The following is a 20,521-nucleotide window of genomic DNA, read 5'->3' on the forward strand; positions in this document are numbered from 1 at the left end:
CAGAGAGCTTCAAAAGAATTTACTGAATAAACATCCGTCCCTAGGAGATGCCCTAATTGCAGAGAGTAAAGCTTGGTTTCAGGAAATGTCTCCAGTAGGGGGTGGATCTCTCCCCCCCCCCCCCTTCTAAGTACAATAGGTATCTCTTCCTCACCTAGTGTACAAAGGGCCATGGAAACAAAGAACAATGAGCTCCACCAATAGGAGATAACCAACTCATGCTGTAAACCTATGTTCTGAAAGGGTATCAAGAGTATGTGTGTGCTTTTGTTTCTCCTGGGTCGCCTTTGCCCGATTGCAGGAAGACCCCAGTATACTGGATCATTAAACCTCTCGCTTATTGCATCCATCTCCACCTCTGTCTTTGTGAGTGGGGCATCCATCCCTGAATCTAACATCTGACACCCTCTTCTAGTCTTCATGAGCACCAGGCAGGCACATAGTGCACACATATACATGCAGGCATTTGCAAATACACATAAAATAGAATATAGGCAGCTAGGTATGGTGGCACATGCCTTTAATTCCAGCACCTAGCAGAGGCAGGAGCTCTGAGTTTGAGGCCAGCCTGGTTTACAGATTGAGTTCTAGGACAGCCAGGGTTACCCAGATAAACTTTGTCTAAAAAATCCCTACCACTATCACCACCACCACCACCACCACCACCACCACCACCACCACCACCACCACCAGGCACGGTAGCCCATGCCTTTAATCTCAGCACTCAGGAGGCAGAGACAGGAAGATTCCTGTGAGTTTCAGACTAGCCTGGTCTATACAGCAAGTCCCAAGTCAGTCAGGACTACATATTGAGTCTCTGTCTACATTATTCTTCATAAAGAACAGATTACCCAACCAGTATCTAGTTGCTATCTATGGACACAACTTTGTATTTCAGTCACTGCAGAAATGTCACATGGGCTCCTTTGCATAGTGTTGTGGCATAGCTTTCATTTCTCCACCTAGAAACCTTCCCTTTACCAGCTATCCTGGGGACCTAAGATTTAAAATCACCAACCTAAGACACTATCAACACTTAGGGAAGGGTTTCTTCCTTTGTGCCAGGGGAGATTTGCATGAGAATGGGGCTTTTCCAGAGGTTAAAGGCTTGTGCTGCCAAGAGTGCCAGTTAATTCTGCTCCATCATTGCTAATATCCTGCTCATTGTGCATGCACAATTCAAATCTTAAAGATTTGCACTACTGACCCTGCCTTTCACAGATGTTCAGGACTGACCTTTGGCTGACAAGGAGCCACTTGGATTCTGGAACGTCTCATTCGTTCCAGAATGAGAGCAGCCCCATTTCGGAAAAGCTCTGCCAAAACACCTTGACTTTCTCCCCAAATCCAATGGAAGCAGTCCAAGTCTTTTTGAAGCAGTCCCACAGCGCCATCTTCTGATACAGTTCTCCACTTCCACCCCACCCCCCACCCCACTCCCGACACTCTGTAGTGCCTGATTTGTTTTTCAGAGCACATACAGGCCTCCAGAGAGACTGAGACAGCCGCAATAATGGCCGCGCTGAGACACCCAATCACTGCTAATGTTGGTTCCACTTTCAGAGTGCCTGGGACGCAGCGGAACTCGCCAGCAAGGGGCGGCGCGTGACTGGGTTCCTTTTGGTCCTGGCTTGGCAAGAGGTCACGTGGGGCGTTACCCGGAGGCGGAACACTGCTACCGCCGCCTAAAAGCTTGCTGTTCGGGGGGCGCCTGGATATCCTAGCCATGTGCCCCCCGCATCCTGCCTCTGCTATGCTGACGTTTTCTGTTGCTTTCTTGGCCGCGCCCTTGGCGCAGGCTGAGATACCGTACGTGGTGCTTGTGGACGCAGCCCGCCCGCTGAGGCCTCTGTTGCCCTTCTGGAGGAGCACCGGCTTCTGGTGAGGCCCACCACTTGTCAAGCCCATGAGCGCCCCTTGCTCTGTCCAATGGGTTCACCTTTGGGCTCTCTGCCCATCACTCCTGGACACTCAGAAGTGAAGAGCAAACTCCTTTAAGGCCCACCTTCTCAGGCTAGTCAGTTTCTGGAGTGTGGCGTGGGTTTTCTACCTTAGTGGGTCCCTCTAATGCCAGAACCTCCTTAAGTGGCCCCCAGGGATCAAGAGCACAGTACTCAGGCTATAGGTTCATGATTGGTGCTTCGGCAGAGCCTAGGAGTCTCCCAAAGTATCAAGACCTGCCCCGGTTTCTGAGTATGCCCCAAGTCTCTAGAAATGCTCAGATTCTTTTTTATGGTAAGCAGATGCCCTATTTAGAATATGGTACTGTGTCCTGTGGGAGCCCCCTCTTCCTGCCCCCAAACAAGACTGTAGAACATTCTGGTGAACGGGTTACTTTATCATACACTTTGGAGACACACAGTTCATCCAGTTAGGTGATACATGTATAAAATCGGGTATGCTGCAGGCCCCTGCTTAGGACAAACACTTCACTATTTTATCCTATCCGTAGCCCCACACTGCCTCACGACCAGGCTGACCAGTACGACCTCAGTTGGGACCAGCAGCTGAACCTTGCCTACATAGGTGCCGTACCTCACAGTGGCATTGAGCAGGTCCGGATACACTGGCTGCTGGACCTCATCACAGCCAGGTGGGTGATGCTGAAGTGGGTACCCTGGGAGATGCTAGTCCAGGTTGGTGATGCTGAAGTGGGTACTCTGGGAGATGCTGGTCAGAGCTTGTTTTACAGAGATGCTGAGGTGGTGGATCTGACCTTGTTGGGGCCAGCTGTGGGACACAGTGCTGAGCTGTGGGTGGGGAAAATCATGGTAGGGTACAGGGCTGGAGCTGTACTTCCTGTTAGACCATCCTGTTGGGCAGAAGAGAAGGGGAATGTCTGCTTGGCCCTGGATGGAGCACAGGTGGTTTCCTCCTGAGGTTTTCTTAGAAGTACAGACTGGGGTTAGTGTCTACTGTGCCTGGCTTTGTACCACATTGTGGTTATCAGTATAGAGACATTGTGCCAGAAGGTCAGGTTGAAGTTATATCAGTCACATTGCCTTAGGCAGTGACACTTGGAACTGTGGCTCTGGAGCAGGTGGCTACCTTTGCAAGGGTCCAATCAAGATGAACACCAGGCATGAGGAAGCCTTTCAGAAATTCAGACCCTTGAGGCTTTGGCCACATATCCAGCTCATATTTGGTTACCTGGTGGTACAGGGAGGGAAAGGGAAAGTGTCCTTTTGGCATCTTGGAGGTCTTGCAGGACTCTGTTTCAGATAAGGTGGTAACACAGAATATCAAAATGGGCACTGTGTAGACTGAGGGATTCTGTGTGTGGGTGCAGCTGCCCTGGTTGAATAGGCAGCAGGGGGCGGCAGTGGACTCAGAGGTGGAGAGTCTTGATCACTGGCTGTTTGGAGACCTTGAGTGTGTTTGGGCGCTGTACTTTCCTTTCCTTAGTTGGAGTTCCCTGGCTTTTCCAGGGCAAAGATAGTCCAAGGGTATATCTCTACTGACTTATCATTCATACCACTCCTGCCAAGGAGCTCAGCACTGGCTTGTGGACACAGGTCTTGGCCCTTGGGAGCCCTGCTAGAAGGCAGAGTCGGCAGCCGCCAGCTCCTCACGGCGGGCACACGCCGCCTCCACAGCACTGTGTACACTGGGGAACAGCAGCTCATCTTCAGCTCCCTGGTCTTCTCCAAGGAAACCACCTTTTCTCAATGTGTTTCTCACTGAGGGATTGCAGCAAGCCAGAAGCAGAGTGATGTCCAGGGCCCTGTAGTCTCTGCACAGATCCTTTAATGTGGCCATGCCAGCCACATCCAGGAACAGCAGTGGTGCGCAGTCAATGACCACTGTGTGGAAACCAAATGCCAGAGGTACCACCAGCCCAGCCCCACTGCTCACTGAACCCAGATCCTTGCCGTCAGCAAGACCTCTGTTACTGACACCCACCTCTGGGCCCTGATCCTTCCTGGTGGCTGAGTGCCCTGCATCCAACCCTGTGAGTCTGTAGAGAGACCGAAGGAAGAAGTCCTTGTTGGCATAGTAGAGTGGACCTGTGAAACGGAACACTCGTACCTCATGTGGAGGCAAGAGGCCCTCAAACTCAGCAGCATCCTCATAGAAGGTCGAGTCTCCAATTCGAGCAAGAAGGGCAGCCCGTGGACGTTGTGTGCGTGCTGCCAGGCTGAGCAGTGAGAAGAACACTCCAGCTAATAGTCCAGCCTCGGTGCTGACTAGCACACAGGTAGCTGCAGTAGCCACCCAGACTAATGCATCAGCGGGGCTTAGCCGCCAAAGTTGTGGGAGATCCTTCACCTTGCGCAGCGCCCCTCGCAGGCTGACAACAATGATACAAGCTAGCACACATCGCTGCAGATCGTGAAACAATGGAGCCAGCACCAGCAGCACCAGCAACACCACAGCAGCACTGACCACACTGGACAACTGGGTCTGGCAACCAGTGGCTATCTTCACCAGAGTTTTGGACAGAGCAGCACTAGTGGCAAAACAGTGGAAGAAGGCAGGCAGCACATTGCAGCATCCCACAGCTAGCAGCTCTTGGTTGGCACTGACAGAGTAGCCATGACTACGGGCAAACATTTCTGCCAAGGAGATGGAGAAGGCTGAGCCCACGAGGGCCAGGGACATGGCATCCAGGGCCACATGCCACATTATCTTAGGGTCTGGTACCTGTGGGGCCACAAAACCAGTGGGAATGTTGCCAGCCACACTCGAGCCAAACCGTGTATGGAGCTGTCCAAAATGGGACACAATTGTGGCCACCACAATAACTAGTAGCTCTGTGGGTACTGGCACCTTCAGACGGTGTCGATAGCGATCTGAGAGTTCCTTAGCTGCCAGCAGCACTCCTAGGCACATGGCACTGGTGACCACATCACACATATTGGCCTGTCCTACATTCTGCAGCAAGCTCAGCCATGTGTGGACCACCATGCCTAGGCCCTGGTGCCGAGGGATCCGTATACCCAGCAGGTGTTTAGCCTGAGAAGTCAAGATGGTCACAGAAGCTCCCATAGCAAAGCCATCTAGCAGTGGTTGCGACAGATAGGTAGACACGAAGCCTAGCCGGAGGATACCCATGAGGACCTGTAGATGAAGTACAGTCAGTTTGATAGGCTATGAGGCAGGAATCACCATCAATATAAAACAAGGGGTGTGGGTCACAGGAATCTACACTTGCTTATTCCTCTGAATGGACTCCTGCTGTTTTCCACATGCATCCCGGGCCAGGACAGGGATGAGCTATGTTCTGTTCTATGGATGTTGCATGTGGATGCTCACTTCTCATACTCTCACACATGCAGAAATTGGTTTTGTTTCAGAATCAGGGTTGTAGGCATCAGGAGGCAGCCCTTTCCCCTTGTCTTATTTGTAGCTCCTTCTACCCAGCTCCCTCCCCGGAAGCCATGGAATAGAGGAATAGGGAGAACAGAGAAGACAGAGTTGACAGAAAAGAGCAAGGTGTGGGGAGACCAGGGAAATGAGTGCATCTCTACTCCCAGGTCCTGCCTGGGTCAGAAAGCCAAAGTGGACATTGGGTTGCAGTTTAACTATGCACCTGAGCCACGGCCACTTTTGTCCCAGTGCCCTACTCAGACCACCTGGGGCACCAGGCCAGCCCCACATATCCCTCCATTCTGTGCGTTCAGCCCCTCTGGTACCTAGGCCTGGGCTCCCCCTCTGCCTTTGCTGTGCTGTTTTCTCTCTGAGCCTCAAGAATACATTCTCTACGTGCTTCCAGGCTTTCCTGATAGTGAGTGGCAAGCATCTTTAGGTGCTCTAAGAAACAGGGCCAACCAGCCTGCTTACTGTGCAGCTAACTCCTTACCTGATAGAGCCCGGCCATCAGAGTGAGGGCAGTGGCAATGCGAATGGCATAGCAGTCCCGTCCGCAGTCCTGCAGCCCAATTGTCAGCATTGTAGCTGAGTTGTTGAGGGTGCTGTCATTGTTCCTGGGCCCTAGAGAATCCTGGGAGGGGTCAAAGCCAGCCAACTGGAGTTCTCGGTCCACCACCTGACCCACCATGAGACACAGCAGGCTGAAGATGCCCACATTAACATGGCGGGAGGTGCCCATGAGGAAGTAGATAAGGTTGGCAAAGAAGGAAGTATAGAGGCTATAAATGGGCTGCAACCCAGCCAGCAGTGAGTAGGCTATGGCCTGTGGCACCAGGATAATGCCAATGACCAATCCTGACATAACATCACCTGCTAGGTATTTCTTAAGGCGGTACTGGGGCAGCCAGTGTATGGCAGGAAACAGACCCTGCACCAGAGCCTGAGCACATGGCATGCTGCAGGTACAGCTCCTCTTCAGTCTGGCCTTCAGTGTTTCCAGCAAGCCCTGAGACACAGGGGGCTGCTGTCGGACCAGCACCAGTGTCCCACCCTTCTGTTGGGGCTCAGGAGACGCATCCATCCTGTCACACCAGGCTCTTCTGCTAATCTGCAAGGGGGAATGGGGATGGTTAGGGGTCTAGGCTCTCAGAGTCCAGAAGCCAGCTTCACAATGAGTTTTTGTCCACCCAAATACAGACATCAGACATCCTTCTGACAAGAGGTTGTACTTCTGTGTGGATGAACATAAGGCCTTGAGCTCCAAGATGCTATTTTAAAGTGAGAGGTGTTTATGACAGCAGCATGCTTCAGGGAGCGTTTAACCTAGTTTCAGCCCAGCGGTGCTCTGTGGTCTACCTAATGCAGCCCCTATGTGAAGTCTGCTGTCTAAATCATTCTGAAGATCACCTACCCAAGACAAGGGCTAGATTAGGCCTCCACCAGCCCACATATTGCCCAAGCCACAGTAACAGTAGAGGCTGATGCATTTTGAACTTGAATTCCAGCCACTCCCCCACCCCCAGTCTGGCAAGGGGCTCTGCCAGTCACCCCACTTCTACATGAGTTCTCCCAAGCCATCACCTATTCTCCTGTGAACACCATGGGTCTGGAGGTTGGCAGAAGGCCTTGTATATTGTGTGCGCTGGGGCCCCTGGTCTCTGATAGCCTTCTTCATGAGTTCAGAATATGTCTCACCAGGCACTAGTGTGCTCCAGAATCAGTGTGCCCATTACTCCAAGTGCTGAGTCTCTTCTCAGAGGCTCAAGTACATCAAACAAGCACGCTGCTTCACAGATATCCACCTTTGGCCTGCCTGTCCTAGCCCTTCTGACCTTGCCTTGGTACTGAAGAATTCTCAGGCTGTGCTGACCACGTGGTGGCCTTGGTCCTGTTTACAGGTTCCAAAGTGCTTGTTTGTAATATTAATTAAACACTCTCTGTTCTCTTGCAACCCAGAACATGGTGGTGACTGTTGGAGCCAATTGTGCCTGGCCTGGGTCCTGGCACAGCAGCTTCCCTGTTAGGGTGGTTGTCCAGCAGGCATCCTAGCTCTTGAGGAACATTATGAAAACAATGATACATATGGGTCATTGAACACTCTGAGGCTCACCCCAAGTGTGTACCAGCTCAGATGTGTGGAATAAGGACTCTAAGTATCACCTGCCTTGGATCTGAGCAATCCCCAGAGAAATGGCAGTCTAGGTTCATATTTCTGCCCATTAAGCCACCTTTTCTGGGCCCTGTTGTATGGGTACAAGGGACAGTTCTTACCTGGGGCACCTGGCTGGCTCTGTAGGCTTTGCAATATCCAGGGGCTACAGCTTGCTGGTGGGCCGATCCTCAGTCACTCTGGCTTCTCTTAACAGACAGAGAGCAGGTTGGCAGGCACCTCTGAGACTGGTCTGTGGAGAATACTCTGCTGGGCTCACTGTTAAATTATTTACCCAAAAGATAGCTGAGTCATGGGTTTTCCCAGTCAAATGAATGTTACCTGAGCTGCTAATCTGGTGAGCTAATCCGGCAAGTTGTACTATAATCAGAGGCTCACAAGTAATTATGGTTATGTGGGCCTCTGATAAACTCCCCTCTACAGAGGGGTGGGTGCTCCAGGTGTAGCAGCTTCTGTCTTGTTATGAGGAAGAGGAGGTGGAGACAGGAGTGGCTGAGGCCACTTAAGTGTGAGGCCCAGAGGAGCTGAGTGAAATCATGAGATTCTGGGGTTAAATACATCTGACTCCGCCTACCCAGATGCTGGTTATTTTCTTTTCACCAACATGGAGACTGTTCTGGCTGGAGTAAGCTGTAGCTCAGTCTCTGTTCCATGATCCTGAGTGCCGTGCATGCACAAGGCTACTGTTGTATTGTACATACTTGTGAGTGAACACATACCTGTTGTGCACAGCCTGTCATCATCAAAATAGGGGTGTTCTTCACTTGCAGGCAGGGATTCTAGATTGGCCTCAGTTCCATCCCCCCTTCCTTTCCTCCCCTCCCTGATACTGACTCCCTGTAATCCTGGTGAGGTACTTGGCCCCCACATACTTCTGCAGGAATGAGACTTGCCTTGTAAGGATAGCCTAGAGATAAGTGGCCCTTTAACATTAGGACAAGAAACCAGTGCTCTCAGACTTGGGGTTTGCCCCCAGATTCTATAAGGGTGGTCAGAACCCTCAGATCCACATCTTGTAGTAAGCAATGAGTTCCTCACATTGTGCTTAAGAGTTAAGTATTTTTGTGTTACAGTCTTGCTGTCTTCTGTGGGCTGCTGTATTCTGGGTGCTTTCCAACTCATGCTGGAGGCAGTTCTTTCCACTATGGCTAGAAGGCCAGCTTGGTCTGGTCTGCTGTCTCCACAGGCCCTAGCACAGTGGGTAGTTTGCCTTGGGACTGGGCAAAGTGAAACTATGTTTTACTCCTCTTATCCCTAAGAGTCCTAAGAAAGGGCTTAGGGCCAACAGTTATCTTACCTCTGGTCAGGGAACAATAAGAATTCAGAGTCCCTTCCAGTTCACAGGTTGGACACTTCTTTGGGACATTGACAGGTCTTGTCCAATTCCTGGCAGCCATAGGTCTGGCCACAGCCCCACTTGTGAGTGAGATGGGAATGGAATGTGGGTGGAGAGGCCAGAGTGGGAAGCCTGACAGAGACTAGGCTGGATCCTCTGTGGTTTAGGTATTCCTCCACCTTTGCTCTCAGACACCCCACCTGGATGCTGTCCTGTCTCTCCAAGAAGGCGTCCTGTTCCTAGAAGAACCCATTTAGGGCCCCAGGGTTTTAACTTGTTCTGTGCTACCTTTGTAGGGCTCGACCTCCTCTTTTCCTTACAACAAGCTCTGAGCTACTGTTTGCACAGCACTTGGTAATGGTGGCTTACAGGAGCAGTTACCCAGTGGGTGTGTGGTGGGGTTAGTCAGAACATCTCTTGTGTCAGATAAAAGGCTCCACTAGAGTGGTCTGGGAATAACTACTGGGGGTGTCATATAATGATAACCTACCCAATTACCCACATAGGGGCCTCTTGGGAATGTATGTTGCTACATCTTTGAGAATGGCAGAGCTGAAGTTGTGGAAGGATGCCCTGTAAACACAGAGGTGCCAGGCTGTAGAAGAGGGCGGGAGTATTCAAAGCAGAGTGAAAACAGTGTAGGGATGGTCCCTCCCCTTTCTAGCACCCTGGACGGCAGGGATTAGGCAGACCTTTCCTGATCACTGTGCACACACACACATTTGCTGATTTGTGATCACAGCAAATTGAAATGCAGATGAAGTCATGTCTTCTATGATTTGCCAAGAGTCACCTGCTCTACTCTTTCCCCTGCATCTACAGCTCTATGCACTCAGGGTGGTGCTGCAATGGGTTTGATCAAGCTCACTGTCCTACCCCAGTGTCCTCATTGAGCTGTAGGCACCTTGGCTTGCTGCTGGACACACAAAGGGGTATGAGCTGCATAGGTCTTTTTGGTCCTGTGCAGCTCAGTGATTATTTTCTTTTATCTCTAAGTCCACCATTTAAATACTGAATTATTTATTTGGGAAGAAAACACCATACCCTGTCCAACAGAGGAAAATGGTGCGGCGGACAGGCTTTAGGACCAGACCAGAATTTCTGTGCCTTCTGGGGCTTCAGCAGGTTCTTCTGATAGACACCGAGTGTTTCTGCACTACCTACAACCATCCCCATCCCGCTTGGCATCCCGCATAGTCTGGCGCCTGTAGACCGAGTTCTCTTCCGGAGTGCACGGATACTGCTGCACTCCTCTGCGGAAGCGTTCCACCTCCCCGCCAGCTCAGGCTTCCCCCCTCATTCTCCGTGCGCTCGCCCGGGCACTCACCAGCCGCTGTGGCTCCATCCTCTAAGCGCACGAGCTCCGCCTCTAGCCGGAGGCCTGGGAGTTGCTGAGGGCTGCTGTGAAAGGGCCCTTGTGCTTCCTTGCTGGGGCTGCGCCTAGTCTGGCCGTACGGAGAATAGCCTGCCCCAGCTGGGCTATGGCTCAAGCCATTCTGCAGGGGATGGCAGACTTCCCTACACCTCGCCTCAATGACTCTCCCCCTCCCCACTTTAGGACTCTTTAACAACACCGCCCTCCCTTCAAGGCAGCAGAGAGGGTTGAAGGACTGCTCTCTAGATTTCCTGGGTATGGGAGGCCCCAGGATGTATCAGGAGGCTGGGGTCGGGTGAGGGTGAGCATGGGGGGGGGGTGCTGGGGGGTGTCAAGCAGACACTCAGGTCCATACTGGGTCACCGTTTTGGAACATCTCTGATTTGAAAGACCGGCCCAAAACATAGCCTGTTGCTGAGGCCTGCTCCCTTGAAGTGTGTACTCCACCTGGTTTGTGAAGACAGGGAGCTGATGACAGTTTCTGCCCCCAACTACTTGGGACTTTGGAACAAGGATTTAATCTTTATCCAAATGCTTGTTAGGTTTTATTTATTTGCAACTGGTTTTGACCATTGGGTGGGAGAGGAAAGAGCTGAGCAGGCCTGTTTGTAGCTCTAGGCAGAGGCTCCAATCCAAAAGCATAGATAGCAGGCTGGACTTGGGGGCAGTAGCTAATGTGATCATGTGCAGTGAGGCTAGGAGCTGCTGCTTCTTGTAGAGGGAACCAACATCCCTTTCCAGACAAACCCATGTGCTGTCTTACATGTCTTTCAGGACAACTTGTCTTTAGCAAGCTCACAGACCCTGGCAGACTGACCCTTTGTATCTGTTGGCTGGTGCCTTCAAGTTACCTCAGCTGCAGATTTAGCCCTCAGGGTGGCTCTTCACCCCTATCCTGGAGTTTTAAGCCAGAGACAGAGCTCCAAGCATCAGTGTCCTGAAATTCATACAATTGCCCTACAACTCACTTCAGATCTGGCAGTTGACAGTATCCTGGCATCTCTTCCTTGATGCCCATGTCTTGCTTTCACTTCAATTAGCCACTATCAGGACCTTTTCAGAATGTTGTGGCTTTGCTTTGCGAGATGTCTTTAAGATGGCTCATCATCTGTCTTATGTCTTTCCACCTTAGTGGGGTAACTGACCTGAGCCCTACTTGAATATCTTGAAGGTTTCATGCACACACATTCACATTCCATGATGAGTGATAGAAGCTTCCACAGTTTCCCCATTTAAGGCTTAGTGTAGGGTTCTGTGTACACATACTCATACATACTCAAATGTGACACACTTTCACAGTGCTAGTCTTTTCCAAAGGGAAAGCCCATCTGGAAGCCTGGCTCTCCCTGAGGACTTGGGGCCCCTACATTCTTGTGTGTGGCCCTAGTTTTTTATTGTTTGTTTGTTTGTTTTTGTTTTTGTTTTTCGAGACAGGGTTTCTCTGTGTAGCCCTGACTGTCCTGGAACTCACTCTGTAGACCAGGCAGGCTGGCCTTGAACTCAGAAATCTGCCTGCCTCTGCCTCCCAAGTGCTGGAATTAAAGGCGTGTACCACCACTGCCTGGCGTGGCCCTAGTTCTAAACCAGAGTGTGGAGAAATATTTCTGCTGACCTTTCCCCCTACCCCCAGCAGGAAGTCATCTGGTCAGGGACTGATCTACAACTTCACCCACTTGGATGCATTCCTGGACCTTCTCATGGAGAACCAGCTTCTCCCTGGTGAGCAATGGCCCTGCTTTCTCCCACCACCCACCATTTTGTGTCCCAGTGAGTGGTGGTTTCTCAGCACTAACTGAGGTGTTGGGTATGATGGGCAATGAGACAACTACCCCTGTGTATTTCAGGATTTGAGCTAATGGGCAGTCCTTCTGGGTACTTCACGGACTTTGAGGACAAGCAGCAGGTGTTTGAGTGGAAGGACCTGATTTCTCTCTTAGCCAGGAGATACATTGGTGAATAGAAGGGGAAGTCCTGGGGGCTGTAATGGGTTGTCCTGGGGAGGTTCTCCTCCTTGATTACCCAGGCCACCTCTCGGTCTTCTCTGCTTTAGACATCACTATTCCCTAGCTTGAGATTCACCTGACGGGGGTGGGGTAGGGAGCTTGGAGCCAGATAATCCCATTCAAGTGGAACCCCATTCATGGGTCCCAGTGTGCCTAGGAGATACCAGGTAGGTTCTATCCCCAAACCTGAGGGTAGAGCTCCCTCTGCAGGTAGGTATGGGCTGACACATGTTTCCAAGTGGAACTTTGAGACTTGGAACGAACCAGACCACCATGACTTTGACAACGTGTCCATGACCACACAAGGTAGGTAGCATTTTTCCAGGCCCTGTTGGGTGGGCTGTATGAGACAGAAGCAGAACAATCCCAGACCCTCAAAACCCTCCTGCCCCAGGCTTCCTGAATTATTATGACGCCTGCTCTGAGGGGCTGCGCATTGCCAGCCCTACTTTGAAGCTGGGTGGTCCTGGGGATTCCTTCCACCCCCTGCCAAGGTCACCAATGAGTTGGAGCCTCCTGGGTCACTGTGTCAATGGAACCAACTTCTTCACTGGTGAGAGGGGCGTGCGTCTGGATTACATCTCCCTGCACAAGAAGGTTTGTGGTGCCCCCCCACCCCTCCCTGCCTCCTTTGAGCTGAGCCTGTACTGAGTGAGGTATGTGCTGGCTGCAGGGTACAGGCAGCTCTATCGCCATTCTGGAGCAGGAGATGGCAGTTGTGGAGCTGATCCAGCAGCTCTTCCCTGAGTTCAAGGACACCCCTATTTACAATGACGAGGCAGACCCTCTGGTGGGCTGGTCCCTGCCACAACCTTGGAGAGCTGATGTGACTTATGCGGCCCTGGTGGTAAAGGTGGGTCCTTGCCATCAAGCCTCTTCCAACCTCAGAAAGCCTTCCTTGGTGGGGGTGGGGACAGTACCAGTGGCCAGTGGTACAGGTCCCAACTGCCCTCATGTTCTTAGGTCATTGCACAGCATCAGAACCTGCTGTTTGCCAATAGCAGTTCCTCCATGCGCTATGTGCTCCTCAGCAATGACAATGCCTTCCTGAGCTACCACCCGTACCCTTTCTCCCAGCGTACACTTACTGCTCGCTTCCAAGTTAACAATACCCACCCACCCCATGTGCAGTTGCTGCGAAAGCCAGTACTCACAGTCATGGGGCTGATGGCCCTGTTGGGTGAGTAATGAACTTGCCTCTGCATGTGCTGAGTCAAAGTGAAAAATACCATGTTAGCCTGGCATGTTCTGGATTGAGGGAACATGAACATGCTGGGCAGGGGCAAGCATACTTCCTGCAACTGCTGGGTGAGTTTCTTAGGTTCGTTTTCCAAATTTCTACCTCTTCATCTCCTCCCATTCTGTAGGCTGAACAAATAACAGACTCCCACTATACAAATGGTGGGAGCCAGGTATTAGGGTAGGAAGCCAGGTACTAGGTATGAGAGAGCCAACAGCCCCGGGCCTCTGCTTGGCCTGTAGATGGAGAGCAACTCTGGGCAGAGGTCTCAAAGGCTGGGGCTGTGTTGGACAGCAATCATACAGTGAGTGTCCTGGCCAGCACCCATCACCCTGAAGGCTCCTCAGAGGCCTGGAGCACCACAGTCCTGATCTGCACTAGTGATGACACCCATGTACATCCCAACCACAGTATCCCCGTGATTCTTCGCCTGCATGGGATACCTCCTGGTTTAGGTGAGTGGGATTCAGAAAGAAGGTGGGAACCAAGCTGTAGTGGGCCTAAGGAGGCAAACCATGGTGTCCACATGGTTCCACAGAGCTTGTCTACGTAGTACTCTCATTAGACAATCAACTCAGCAGCCCCTACAGTGCATGGCAGCACATGGGACAGCCAGTCTTCCCCTCTGCAGAGCAGTTCCGACACATGCGCATGGTGGAGGTGCGTGGACAAGGGAAGGGAAAGAGGGAGGGAGAAGGTCTCTTAGATTGAGATTTGCCAACCACACGACCTTTCTTATCCCCAGGATCCAATGGCTGAGGCACCACGCCCCTTTCCTGCTAGGGGCCGCCTGACCCTACACCGAAAGCTTCCAGTGCCATCACTCCTGCTGGTGCATGTATGCGCACGCCCCTTGAAGCCACCAGGGCAGGCAAGTGGCAGCCTCCTACCCTACCTGTGAGGCTGGCTAGCTCAGTCCTTCACAGCTACTCCCTCCTCACAGGTCAGCCGGCTCCGTGCACTGCCCCTGACACGTGGGCAGCTGGTTTTGGTGTGGTCGGATGAGCATGTGGGCTCCAAGTGCGTGAGTAGGGTGGTCGTCCTTTCTTATGACATCATCCTAGTAATCATTCATCTCCCTCTGCTGTCATGTATTCTCTACACACCTTACACACCTGCACGGACTCACTTGTGTCTGAGTTGTAGATCACATACAGTGATAATCTCCAGACCCCTCACTGTGGCCTGTCACAATTTTGAGAGTGCCTAGGGACCTTGGATGTGCTAACAAGAGACCTGAAGAGTATATATCTCACTCACCCAGGCCTTTACAGTTTACCTAGCCCCAGCTTCAGTACCAACCCATCCCTCCTCAGGTGCCTGTGGACATATGAGATCCAGTTTTCCCAGAAGGGTGAAGCGTATGTCCCAATCAACAGGAGGCCATCTACTTTTAACCTCTTTGTGTTCAGTCCAGGTACACCTAACATCCTAGTCTTGGCAGTTGTACTGTTGGACCTCAGTACAGTATGATGTGGGTTGGGTCTGGGGTTTGAGAACTTCAGAAGACATGTGCTTTTGTGTCTGCAGACACAGCTGTGGTCTCTGGCTCCTACCGAGTACGAGCATTGGACTACTGGGCCCGGCCAGGCCCCTTTTCTGACCCTGTGACTTACCTGGATGTCACTTCCTCATGAGAGCCACTGGCTCCTAGTGACTGGTGAGCCTGTGCTGACTGGTGAATGGAGTTAATCAGGATGAGCTAGACTGCCATTAGCTACCCAGCTGACTATCAGCTTCTGTTGTTGTTCCCCTATTTCCCTTTAAAGTGTCTTTCTCTACCTCAGACTTAGGGTCAGCCTTTGTGGATGAGCACTTTACAGGGCCCAGTTGGAGTGACCTTTGCCCACCTTCCTCCCCATTCCCAGCTGTTCAAAAATTTAAATGTGGGACTGGAATGATGGATCAGTGGACAAGAATTTATGTTCAGATATCTAACTCTCATGTAAAGGCTGGACATGGCAATATATGCCTATTGCCCTAGTGTTGGTAGAAGGGACAGAGACAGGCCAGGGCTCACTTGCTTTCCAGTCTACCTGAAACTGCAACTTCCATACCTACCACAGTTTAAATTCATTTTCTTGAGCTTCTGTAATATCAAAAATAAAGTTATGTACTTCTGAAATACAATTGCACAGAGTAATTCCAACAGGAAAATAAATGACAGGGAAGGATTTAAGTGAAGCAAGACTAAAACATAGCAAGACAAACATTAAATCCTGCAGATCCATTCTCAGCTTTGGGGCACACGTCATTATGATATGAGCTCTGTGGTGTTGCCATTTACAGCCTCCATGACCTTTCTCCTAGGCTGGTATCTTAGGCTTTCTATTGATGTGATAAACCACGATGAGCATAAGCAGCTTGGTTAGGAAAATGTTTATCTCACTTGTATTTCTACATTACAGTCTATCATCGAAGGAAGTCAATCATGTAGAAGCCATGGAGAAGTGCTGCTTATTGGCTTACTCTCAAGGGCTTGCTCAGGCTATGTTCTTACACACTCCAGGATCACCAGCCAAAGGGTGGGCTCCACCCACAATGGTTTGAACCCTCTTACATCAATCACTAATTTAAGAAAACAGGGTCACCCATAGGTCAGTCTTATTTTTCTCAATCAAGGTTCCTTCTTCCCAAATGACTCTAGCTTGTGACAAACTGAAATAAAACCATTCCAACCTTGCCACACATTACCTGGCCTCCCAAGTCTTCCTGGGTGGAAGCCAACATAACCCTGTAAGTGTAACTCTTATACTCTACCTTCTAAGCCTGTGGATCACAGTCTACTATCAGTTTGAGTAGTAGTTGAGGACTCTAGGGCCATCCATGGTTACAGTAAACATGGAGTGCCTTGTAGCTTATGCATTTGGGCAGATGCATTGTTAACTTATGCATCATTCCCATGCATTTGGGCAGAATACCATGATGGTGATAGCTAGTAGAAGGGAACAGGAAGTGGAGTGAGGATAGACTTAAGCTAAACACTTCTTCACTGCTTGCATTGTTTAGCTAGGCCCTACCTTCTAAAGTTTCTAGAATCTCCCCAAACAGAAACATTACCTGGAAACTAAATTTAAGATGTAAACCTGGGGGGTGGGTATTATTTATTATTCAAAATAGGCTGATATTCCTACCTTGGTTCTGGCCACTGGAAGAACCCTTTATCTTTCAGTACAAGCCCCTCATGTGCCCTACCAGATGGCCTGCTGGACACTCAATGCCCTTAATTCATTCTGCATATTTTCCTTTTCTCCATCAGCACACAGAAGCCCAGCATACAGAAGTTTGTGCTGCAGGCTAGGTGCACTCCCAAGCTCTTCCCAGAGCAGTATTACCTACTGTCCAGGAAATGAGTCTGAATGTAATGTAATGTTCTTACATACATACATACATGGCTACATCCAAATTCAAGGTTCCTCTGGTCTTGTGCCTCTTGAAGTGAATGAAATATGACCTTCTGTAGGGTGGTTTTTTTTTTTTTTTTTTTTAATCCCTTTGTGGACCCTAGGCTGGCCTTGAAATCTTGACTCACCTGTCCCAGCCTCCCTAGATTACAGGTGTGGAGCTGGGCAGTGGTGGTGCACGCCTTTAACCCAGCACTTGGGAGGCAGAGGCAGGTAGATTTCTGAATTCAAGGCTAGCTTGGTCTACAGAGTGAGTTCCAGGACAGCCAGGGCTATACCCTGTCTCAAAAAACAAAACAAAAAAAAAAAAAAAAAAAAAAAAAAAAAAAAAAGAAAAGAAAAGAAAAGAAAAGAAAAGAAAAAAATTACAGGTGTGTACTGCCATGTCTGCCTGCCAATTACCACTCACTTTAAATAAAATATGACATTTCCCACTGCCATGAGATCACCCACAACAGGCTTCTCTGAAAGATCCTGAGTTTTTCGTCTCCCACCCCTTGGAAATATGTTTTATTAAGCCCTCTGAGACATGTAATTTCTTGCCTACCAAGCCAGTGAGCATGACCAGCAGGTTGCATTAATTTTGGAAGAGTGATATCATAAGGCAAACTTGAGGTATGCTGACATCTCTTGATGAGACAAAGAACGCTTTACAGTGGAGAAGCTGGTGTGTCAGGTTGCCAGTCCTCAGATACAGTGGGTGTCGCCCCAGTTAGGCCACAGTGAACCACCAACATGTAATGCCCAGGGGTGGGTTACGAGGATCCGGAGGGAAAGCGCTCAATCTCCCACTCTGTCCTGGAAGCTGGGAAGGGACCTAAGTGGCGACCTTCAGAACAAGCAAGTGTGCTCTGCTGATGTCCCCAAACCTCACTGACCACGTAGGCTACTTAGTTTTAGGTGACAGAACTGCAGCCACTCAGACTCATTATCAAACCACTGTAGGAGTTCACCTTCCCTCTTCTGGTGAGATCCAGCCTCCTCCTTTCTAGGCTCTGTGTCTGTAAAGTGGTTCAGGTCAGGAATTAATATGAGACCCTGGGACAATGAGAACATTGTGATAGCTGTGCCAGTAAAGGGTCCTGTGGGCCCACTTCTTTACCTTCATGTCCAGCAGTGCTCTGCAGCCTGTAGTTTGCATGGATGTAGGTAATTTCTCAGGCCCTTTCAGCTTGATGATATTTTCTTACCTCACTGGTACCTTCAGTGTCACAGATCTCTGCAGGCAATGAGGAAGTGCTTGGGCAATACCCTTGTTCAAAAGCCAGCTCTGAAGCATCCTATCTGCCTGTGCTGTGGTTGCTTCAAGGGCTTCAGTTATTGTTCAGTACACTCAGGGTTGTCCCTGTGTACATCAGGAAGGGAATATCGCCAGCCTCCTTGCCAAGGGTATAGTCCAGGTCCCTCTTTGGTACTTTTGAATTCCATAGGTACTTAGTCTCACACCACAGACTTCAGGCCCTTGGTACTCTAGGCAGTTGAGGTAGGAACGATTGAGAAAAGCAGCTTACTGATTTGCTCTCCATGGCTTGCCCAGCTTGTTCTCTCTCTCTCTTTTGGTTTATCGAGACAGGGTTTCTCTGTATAGCCTTGGCTGTCCTGGAACTCACTCTGTAGACCAGGCTGGCCTTGAATTCAGAAATCCGCCTGTCTCTGCCTCCCAAGTGCTGGGATTAAACGTATGCACCACCACCGCCCAGCATTCAGCTTGCTCTCTTATAATACACAGTCTACCTACTCAGAGATGGCAGTATCCACAGTGTGGTAGGTCTTCCCACATCAATCATTAATCAAAAAATGCTCCTCAGACTCGCCTACAGGCCACTCTGATAGAGGCAATTCTTCAGTTGAAGTTCCCTCTTCATAGATGACTCTAGCTCATGTCAGGTTGACAGAACCTAATTTTGACAGACATCTATGTCATAAAGCCACTTCTGGCCCTGATGACTGGGGCATATAGTTGGGGCACCTAGGCCAGAAGGGCACTACCTTGGCTTGGAGTTCTCAGCATATAAATCTTGGCTAATACTGCCTCCCTTCCCCTTTCCCCCATGTGGATGGTGACTCACCAGGATTTGGGGTTGTGGGGAGTTCTGATTGTCACATGGCAGTCCTTTAGGGGTCCAGGGCATGTCTTCCTCAAAACTGGCATCAGTTCTGGGTATATCCCTCGAATGTTCCCCATCCTCAGCTCTTTGCCTAGACATTACTATGCTGGGTGATACCTGCCTGCCCTGCCCTCTGGGGTGGGTTCAGCTGTAGGTCAGGATCCTTCCTGTAGTCTCCAGTCAGGGAATCCAGTTAGTCTCATACAGGAGAGAGAGACAATGTGTAGGATATCAGTGACTAGAGACCCTTCCTCACTAAGGCTAAGGCTGAGTCATGGACAATTCCCCAGCAATTTTGTGTCACTAGGCCCCATTCACTGGTCCTTTCTGGGTTACCCCACAGAACCCTCATTCCTGGGGCCTTGGTATCCAGATTGCTGGACAGAGATTCCTCCAGGTCACGTGCTACCTGGGGGTGGGCATTGAGGCTGTACACTCTTGCCCATGCCTGGACCACTGCCAGATGAGCAGAAGAGCAACCTTAGGAAGTACCCTGGCCAGTGGCTCTGGCAGAGCTGGGTCTGAGAAGACATTCCTACCTATCAATATGCAAACTAGGATGAGCTCCGCCCAGCACTTCCCCCTACCCTAAACCTCTTCAGCTTAGGGGCTTCTTTGCTTCTCTTCCCCCAGCTTCTTTTTCTTATACTATCCTGCCATTTTGGCCTCATGCTCCTTGGCTCCTTTCTTGGTCCTCTTCCTGTCTCGCTCTGCCCCACCCCCATGGCCTGGTTCAGCTTGGAACAGATAGCACTGGTTGAACTCTCTCTCATATCTACCACAAAGCACATCTTGTCAACCATACCTTGAAGTGGCCATGTCCTCACTTTTATTCAGGGTGCTATATTAATTTTCTATTTTCTATTGCTATGATAATACACCATGACCAAGGCATCTATGGAAGAGTTTACTATGGTTTATAGTTTCAGAGGGATAAAAGTTCATTATGGCAGGAAGGCATAGGAGTAAGAAGTAGGCATAGTCCTGGGAGTAGGAAACAGATATCAAACAGACAAATCAGAGAGAGTGAGCTAGAAGTACGGTGAGGGTATAAACTCTCAAAAATCTGCCTCCAGTGAATTATTTACTCTAGCAAGGTTGCACCTCTTTATGATCCTCCCCAAATGGCACCACCAACTGGGGACCAAGTATTCAAATATCTGAGCTTATGGAGAACATTTCTAATTCGAGTCACCTCATTCCATCCCCTGGCCCCCATAAGCCTATGGCCGTATTATGATGCAAAACACATTTAACCCAACCTCCCAAAGTTTTTAATATCTAACACTGTTAACCCAGAGTCTCCTCCTCCTCCTCCTTCTCTTTTTAAAGATTTATTTATTTATTATATATAAGTACACTGTAGCTGTCTTCAGACACTCCAGAAGAGGGCATCAGATCTTGTGAAGGATGGTTATGAGCCACCATGTGGTTGCTGGGATTTGAACTCAGGACCTTTGGAAGAGCAGTTAGTGCTCTTAACCGCTGAGCCATCTTTCCAGCCCACAGAATCTCTTCTGAAATGCAAAACTGTTAGGTGCTGCCACCGGACAGCGGGGGGGGGGGGGGGGG

At 50.2% G+C, this 20,521-nt stretch overlaps 2 protein-coding genes across 4 annotated transcripts; one reads left to right on the plus strand and one right to left on the minus strand.

The window, feature by feature from the left end:
* Positions 1–1,627: 1,627 nt before the first annotated feature.
* Positions 1,628–15,562, plus strand: Idua (alpha-L-iduronidase). 2 transcript variants are annotated; one of them, XM_031337282.1, is made up of 14 exons: positions 1,628–1,881; positions 2,453–2,593; positions 11,825–11,913; positions 12,039–12,146; positions 12,408–12,503; positions 12,592–12,794; positions 12,871–13,050; positions 13,161–13,377; positions 13,680–13,892; positions 13,976–14,097; positions 14,183–14,308; positions 14,381–14,457; positions 14,754–14,854; positions 14,968–15,562. In XM_031337282.1, the coding sequence occupies exons 1-14, from the start codon at positions 1,727–1,729 to the stop codon at positions 15,072–15,074; spliced, it is 1,935 nt and encodes a 644-aa protein (XP_031193142.1). In that variant the 5' UTR covers positions 1,628–1,726; the 3' UTR covers positions 15,075–15,562. The 2 variants fall into 2 exon arrangements, with proteins under 2 accessions (XP_031193142.1, XP_031193143.1); XM_031337283.1 differs by having other exon boundaries at positions 1,629–1,881; positions 11,828–11,913.
* Slc26a1 (solute carrier family 26 member 1) lies at positions 2,318–10,261 on the minus strand. Of its 2 annotated transcripts, none has more exons than XM_031337280.1 (4): positions 10,147–10,261; positions 7,585–7,715; positions 5,804–6,421; positions 2,318–5,061 (listed from the first exon to the last, which is right to left on the minus strand). In XM_031337280.1, the coding sequence occupies exons 3-4, from the start codon at positions 6,392–6,394 to the stop codon at positions 3,538–3,540; spliced, it is 2,115 nt and encodes a 704-aa protein (XP_031193140.1). In that variant the 5' UTR covers positions 6,395–6,421; positions 7,585–7,715; positions 10,147–10,261; the 3' UTR covers positions 2,318–3,537. The 2 variants fall into 2 exon arrangements, with proteins under 2 accessions (XP_031193140.1, XP_031193141.1); XM_031337281.1 differs by having other exon boundaries at positions 7,585–7,741.
* Positions 15,563–20,521: the final 4,959 nt, after the last annotated feature.

The sequence above is a fragment of the Mastomys coucha genome, unplaced genomic scaffold, assembly GCF_008632895.1.
Source record: "Mastomys coucha isolate ucsf_1 unplaced genomic scaffold, UCSF_Mcou_1 pScaffold22, whole genome shotgun sequence".
Taxonomy (NCBI): domain Eukaryota; kingdom Metazoa; phylum Chordata; class Mammalia; order Rodentia; family Muridae; genus Mastomys; species Mastomys coucha.

Excerpts from the sequence above, each read along its gene's own strand:
- Idua (XM_031337282.1), top strand. The coding sequence starts at position 1,727 with ATGTGCCCCCCGCATCCTGCCTCTGCTATGCTGACGTTTTCTGTTGCT. Across the intron at positions 1,882-2,452 it reads TGGAGGAGCACCGGCTTCTG|CCCCACACTGCCTCACGACC; the intron begins GTGAGGCCCACC and ends TCCTATCCGTAG. Across the intron at positions 14,309-14,380 it reads CCTTGAAGCCACCAGGGCAG|GTCAGCCGGCTCCGTGCACT; the intron begins GCAAGTGGCAGC and ends CCCTCCTCACAG.
- Slc26a1 (XM_031337280.1), bottom strand. The coding sequence starts at position 6,394 with ATGGATGCGTCTCCTGAGCCCCAACAGAAGGGTGGGACACTGGTGCTG. Across the intron at positions 5,062-5,803 it reads TGATGGCCGGGCTCTATCAG|GTCCTCATGGGTATCCTCCG; the intron begins GTAAGGAGTTAG and ends CTTCATCTACAG.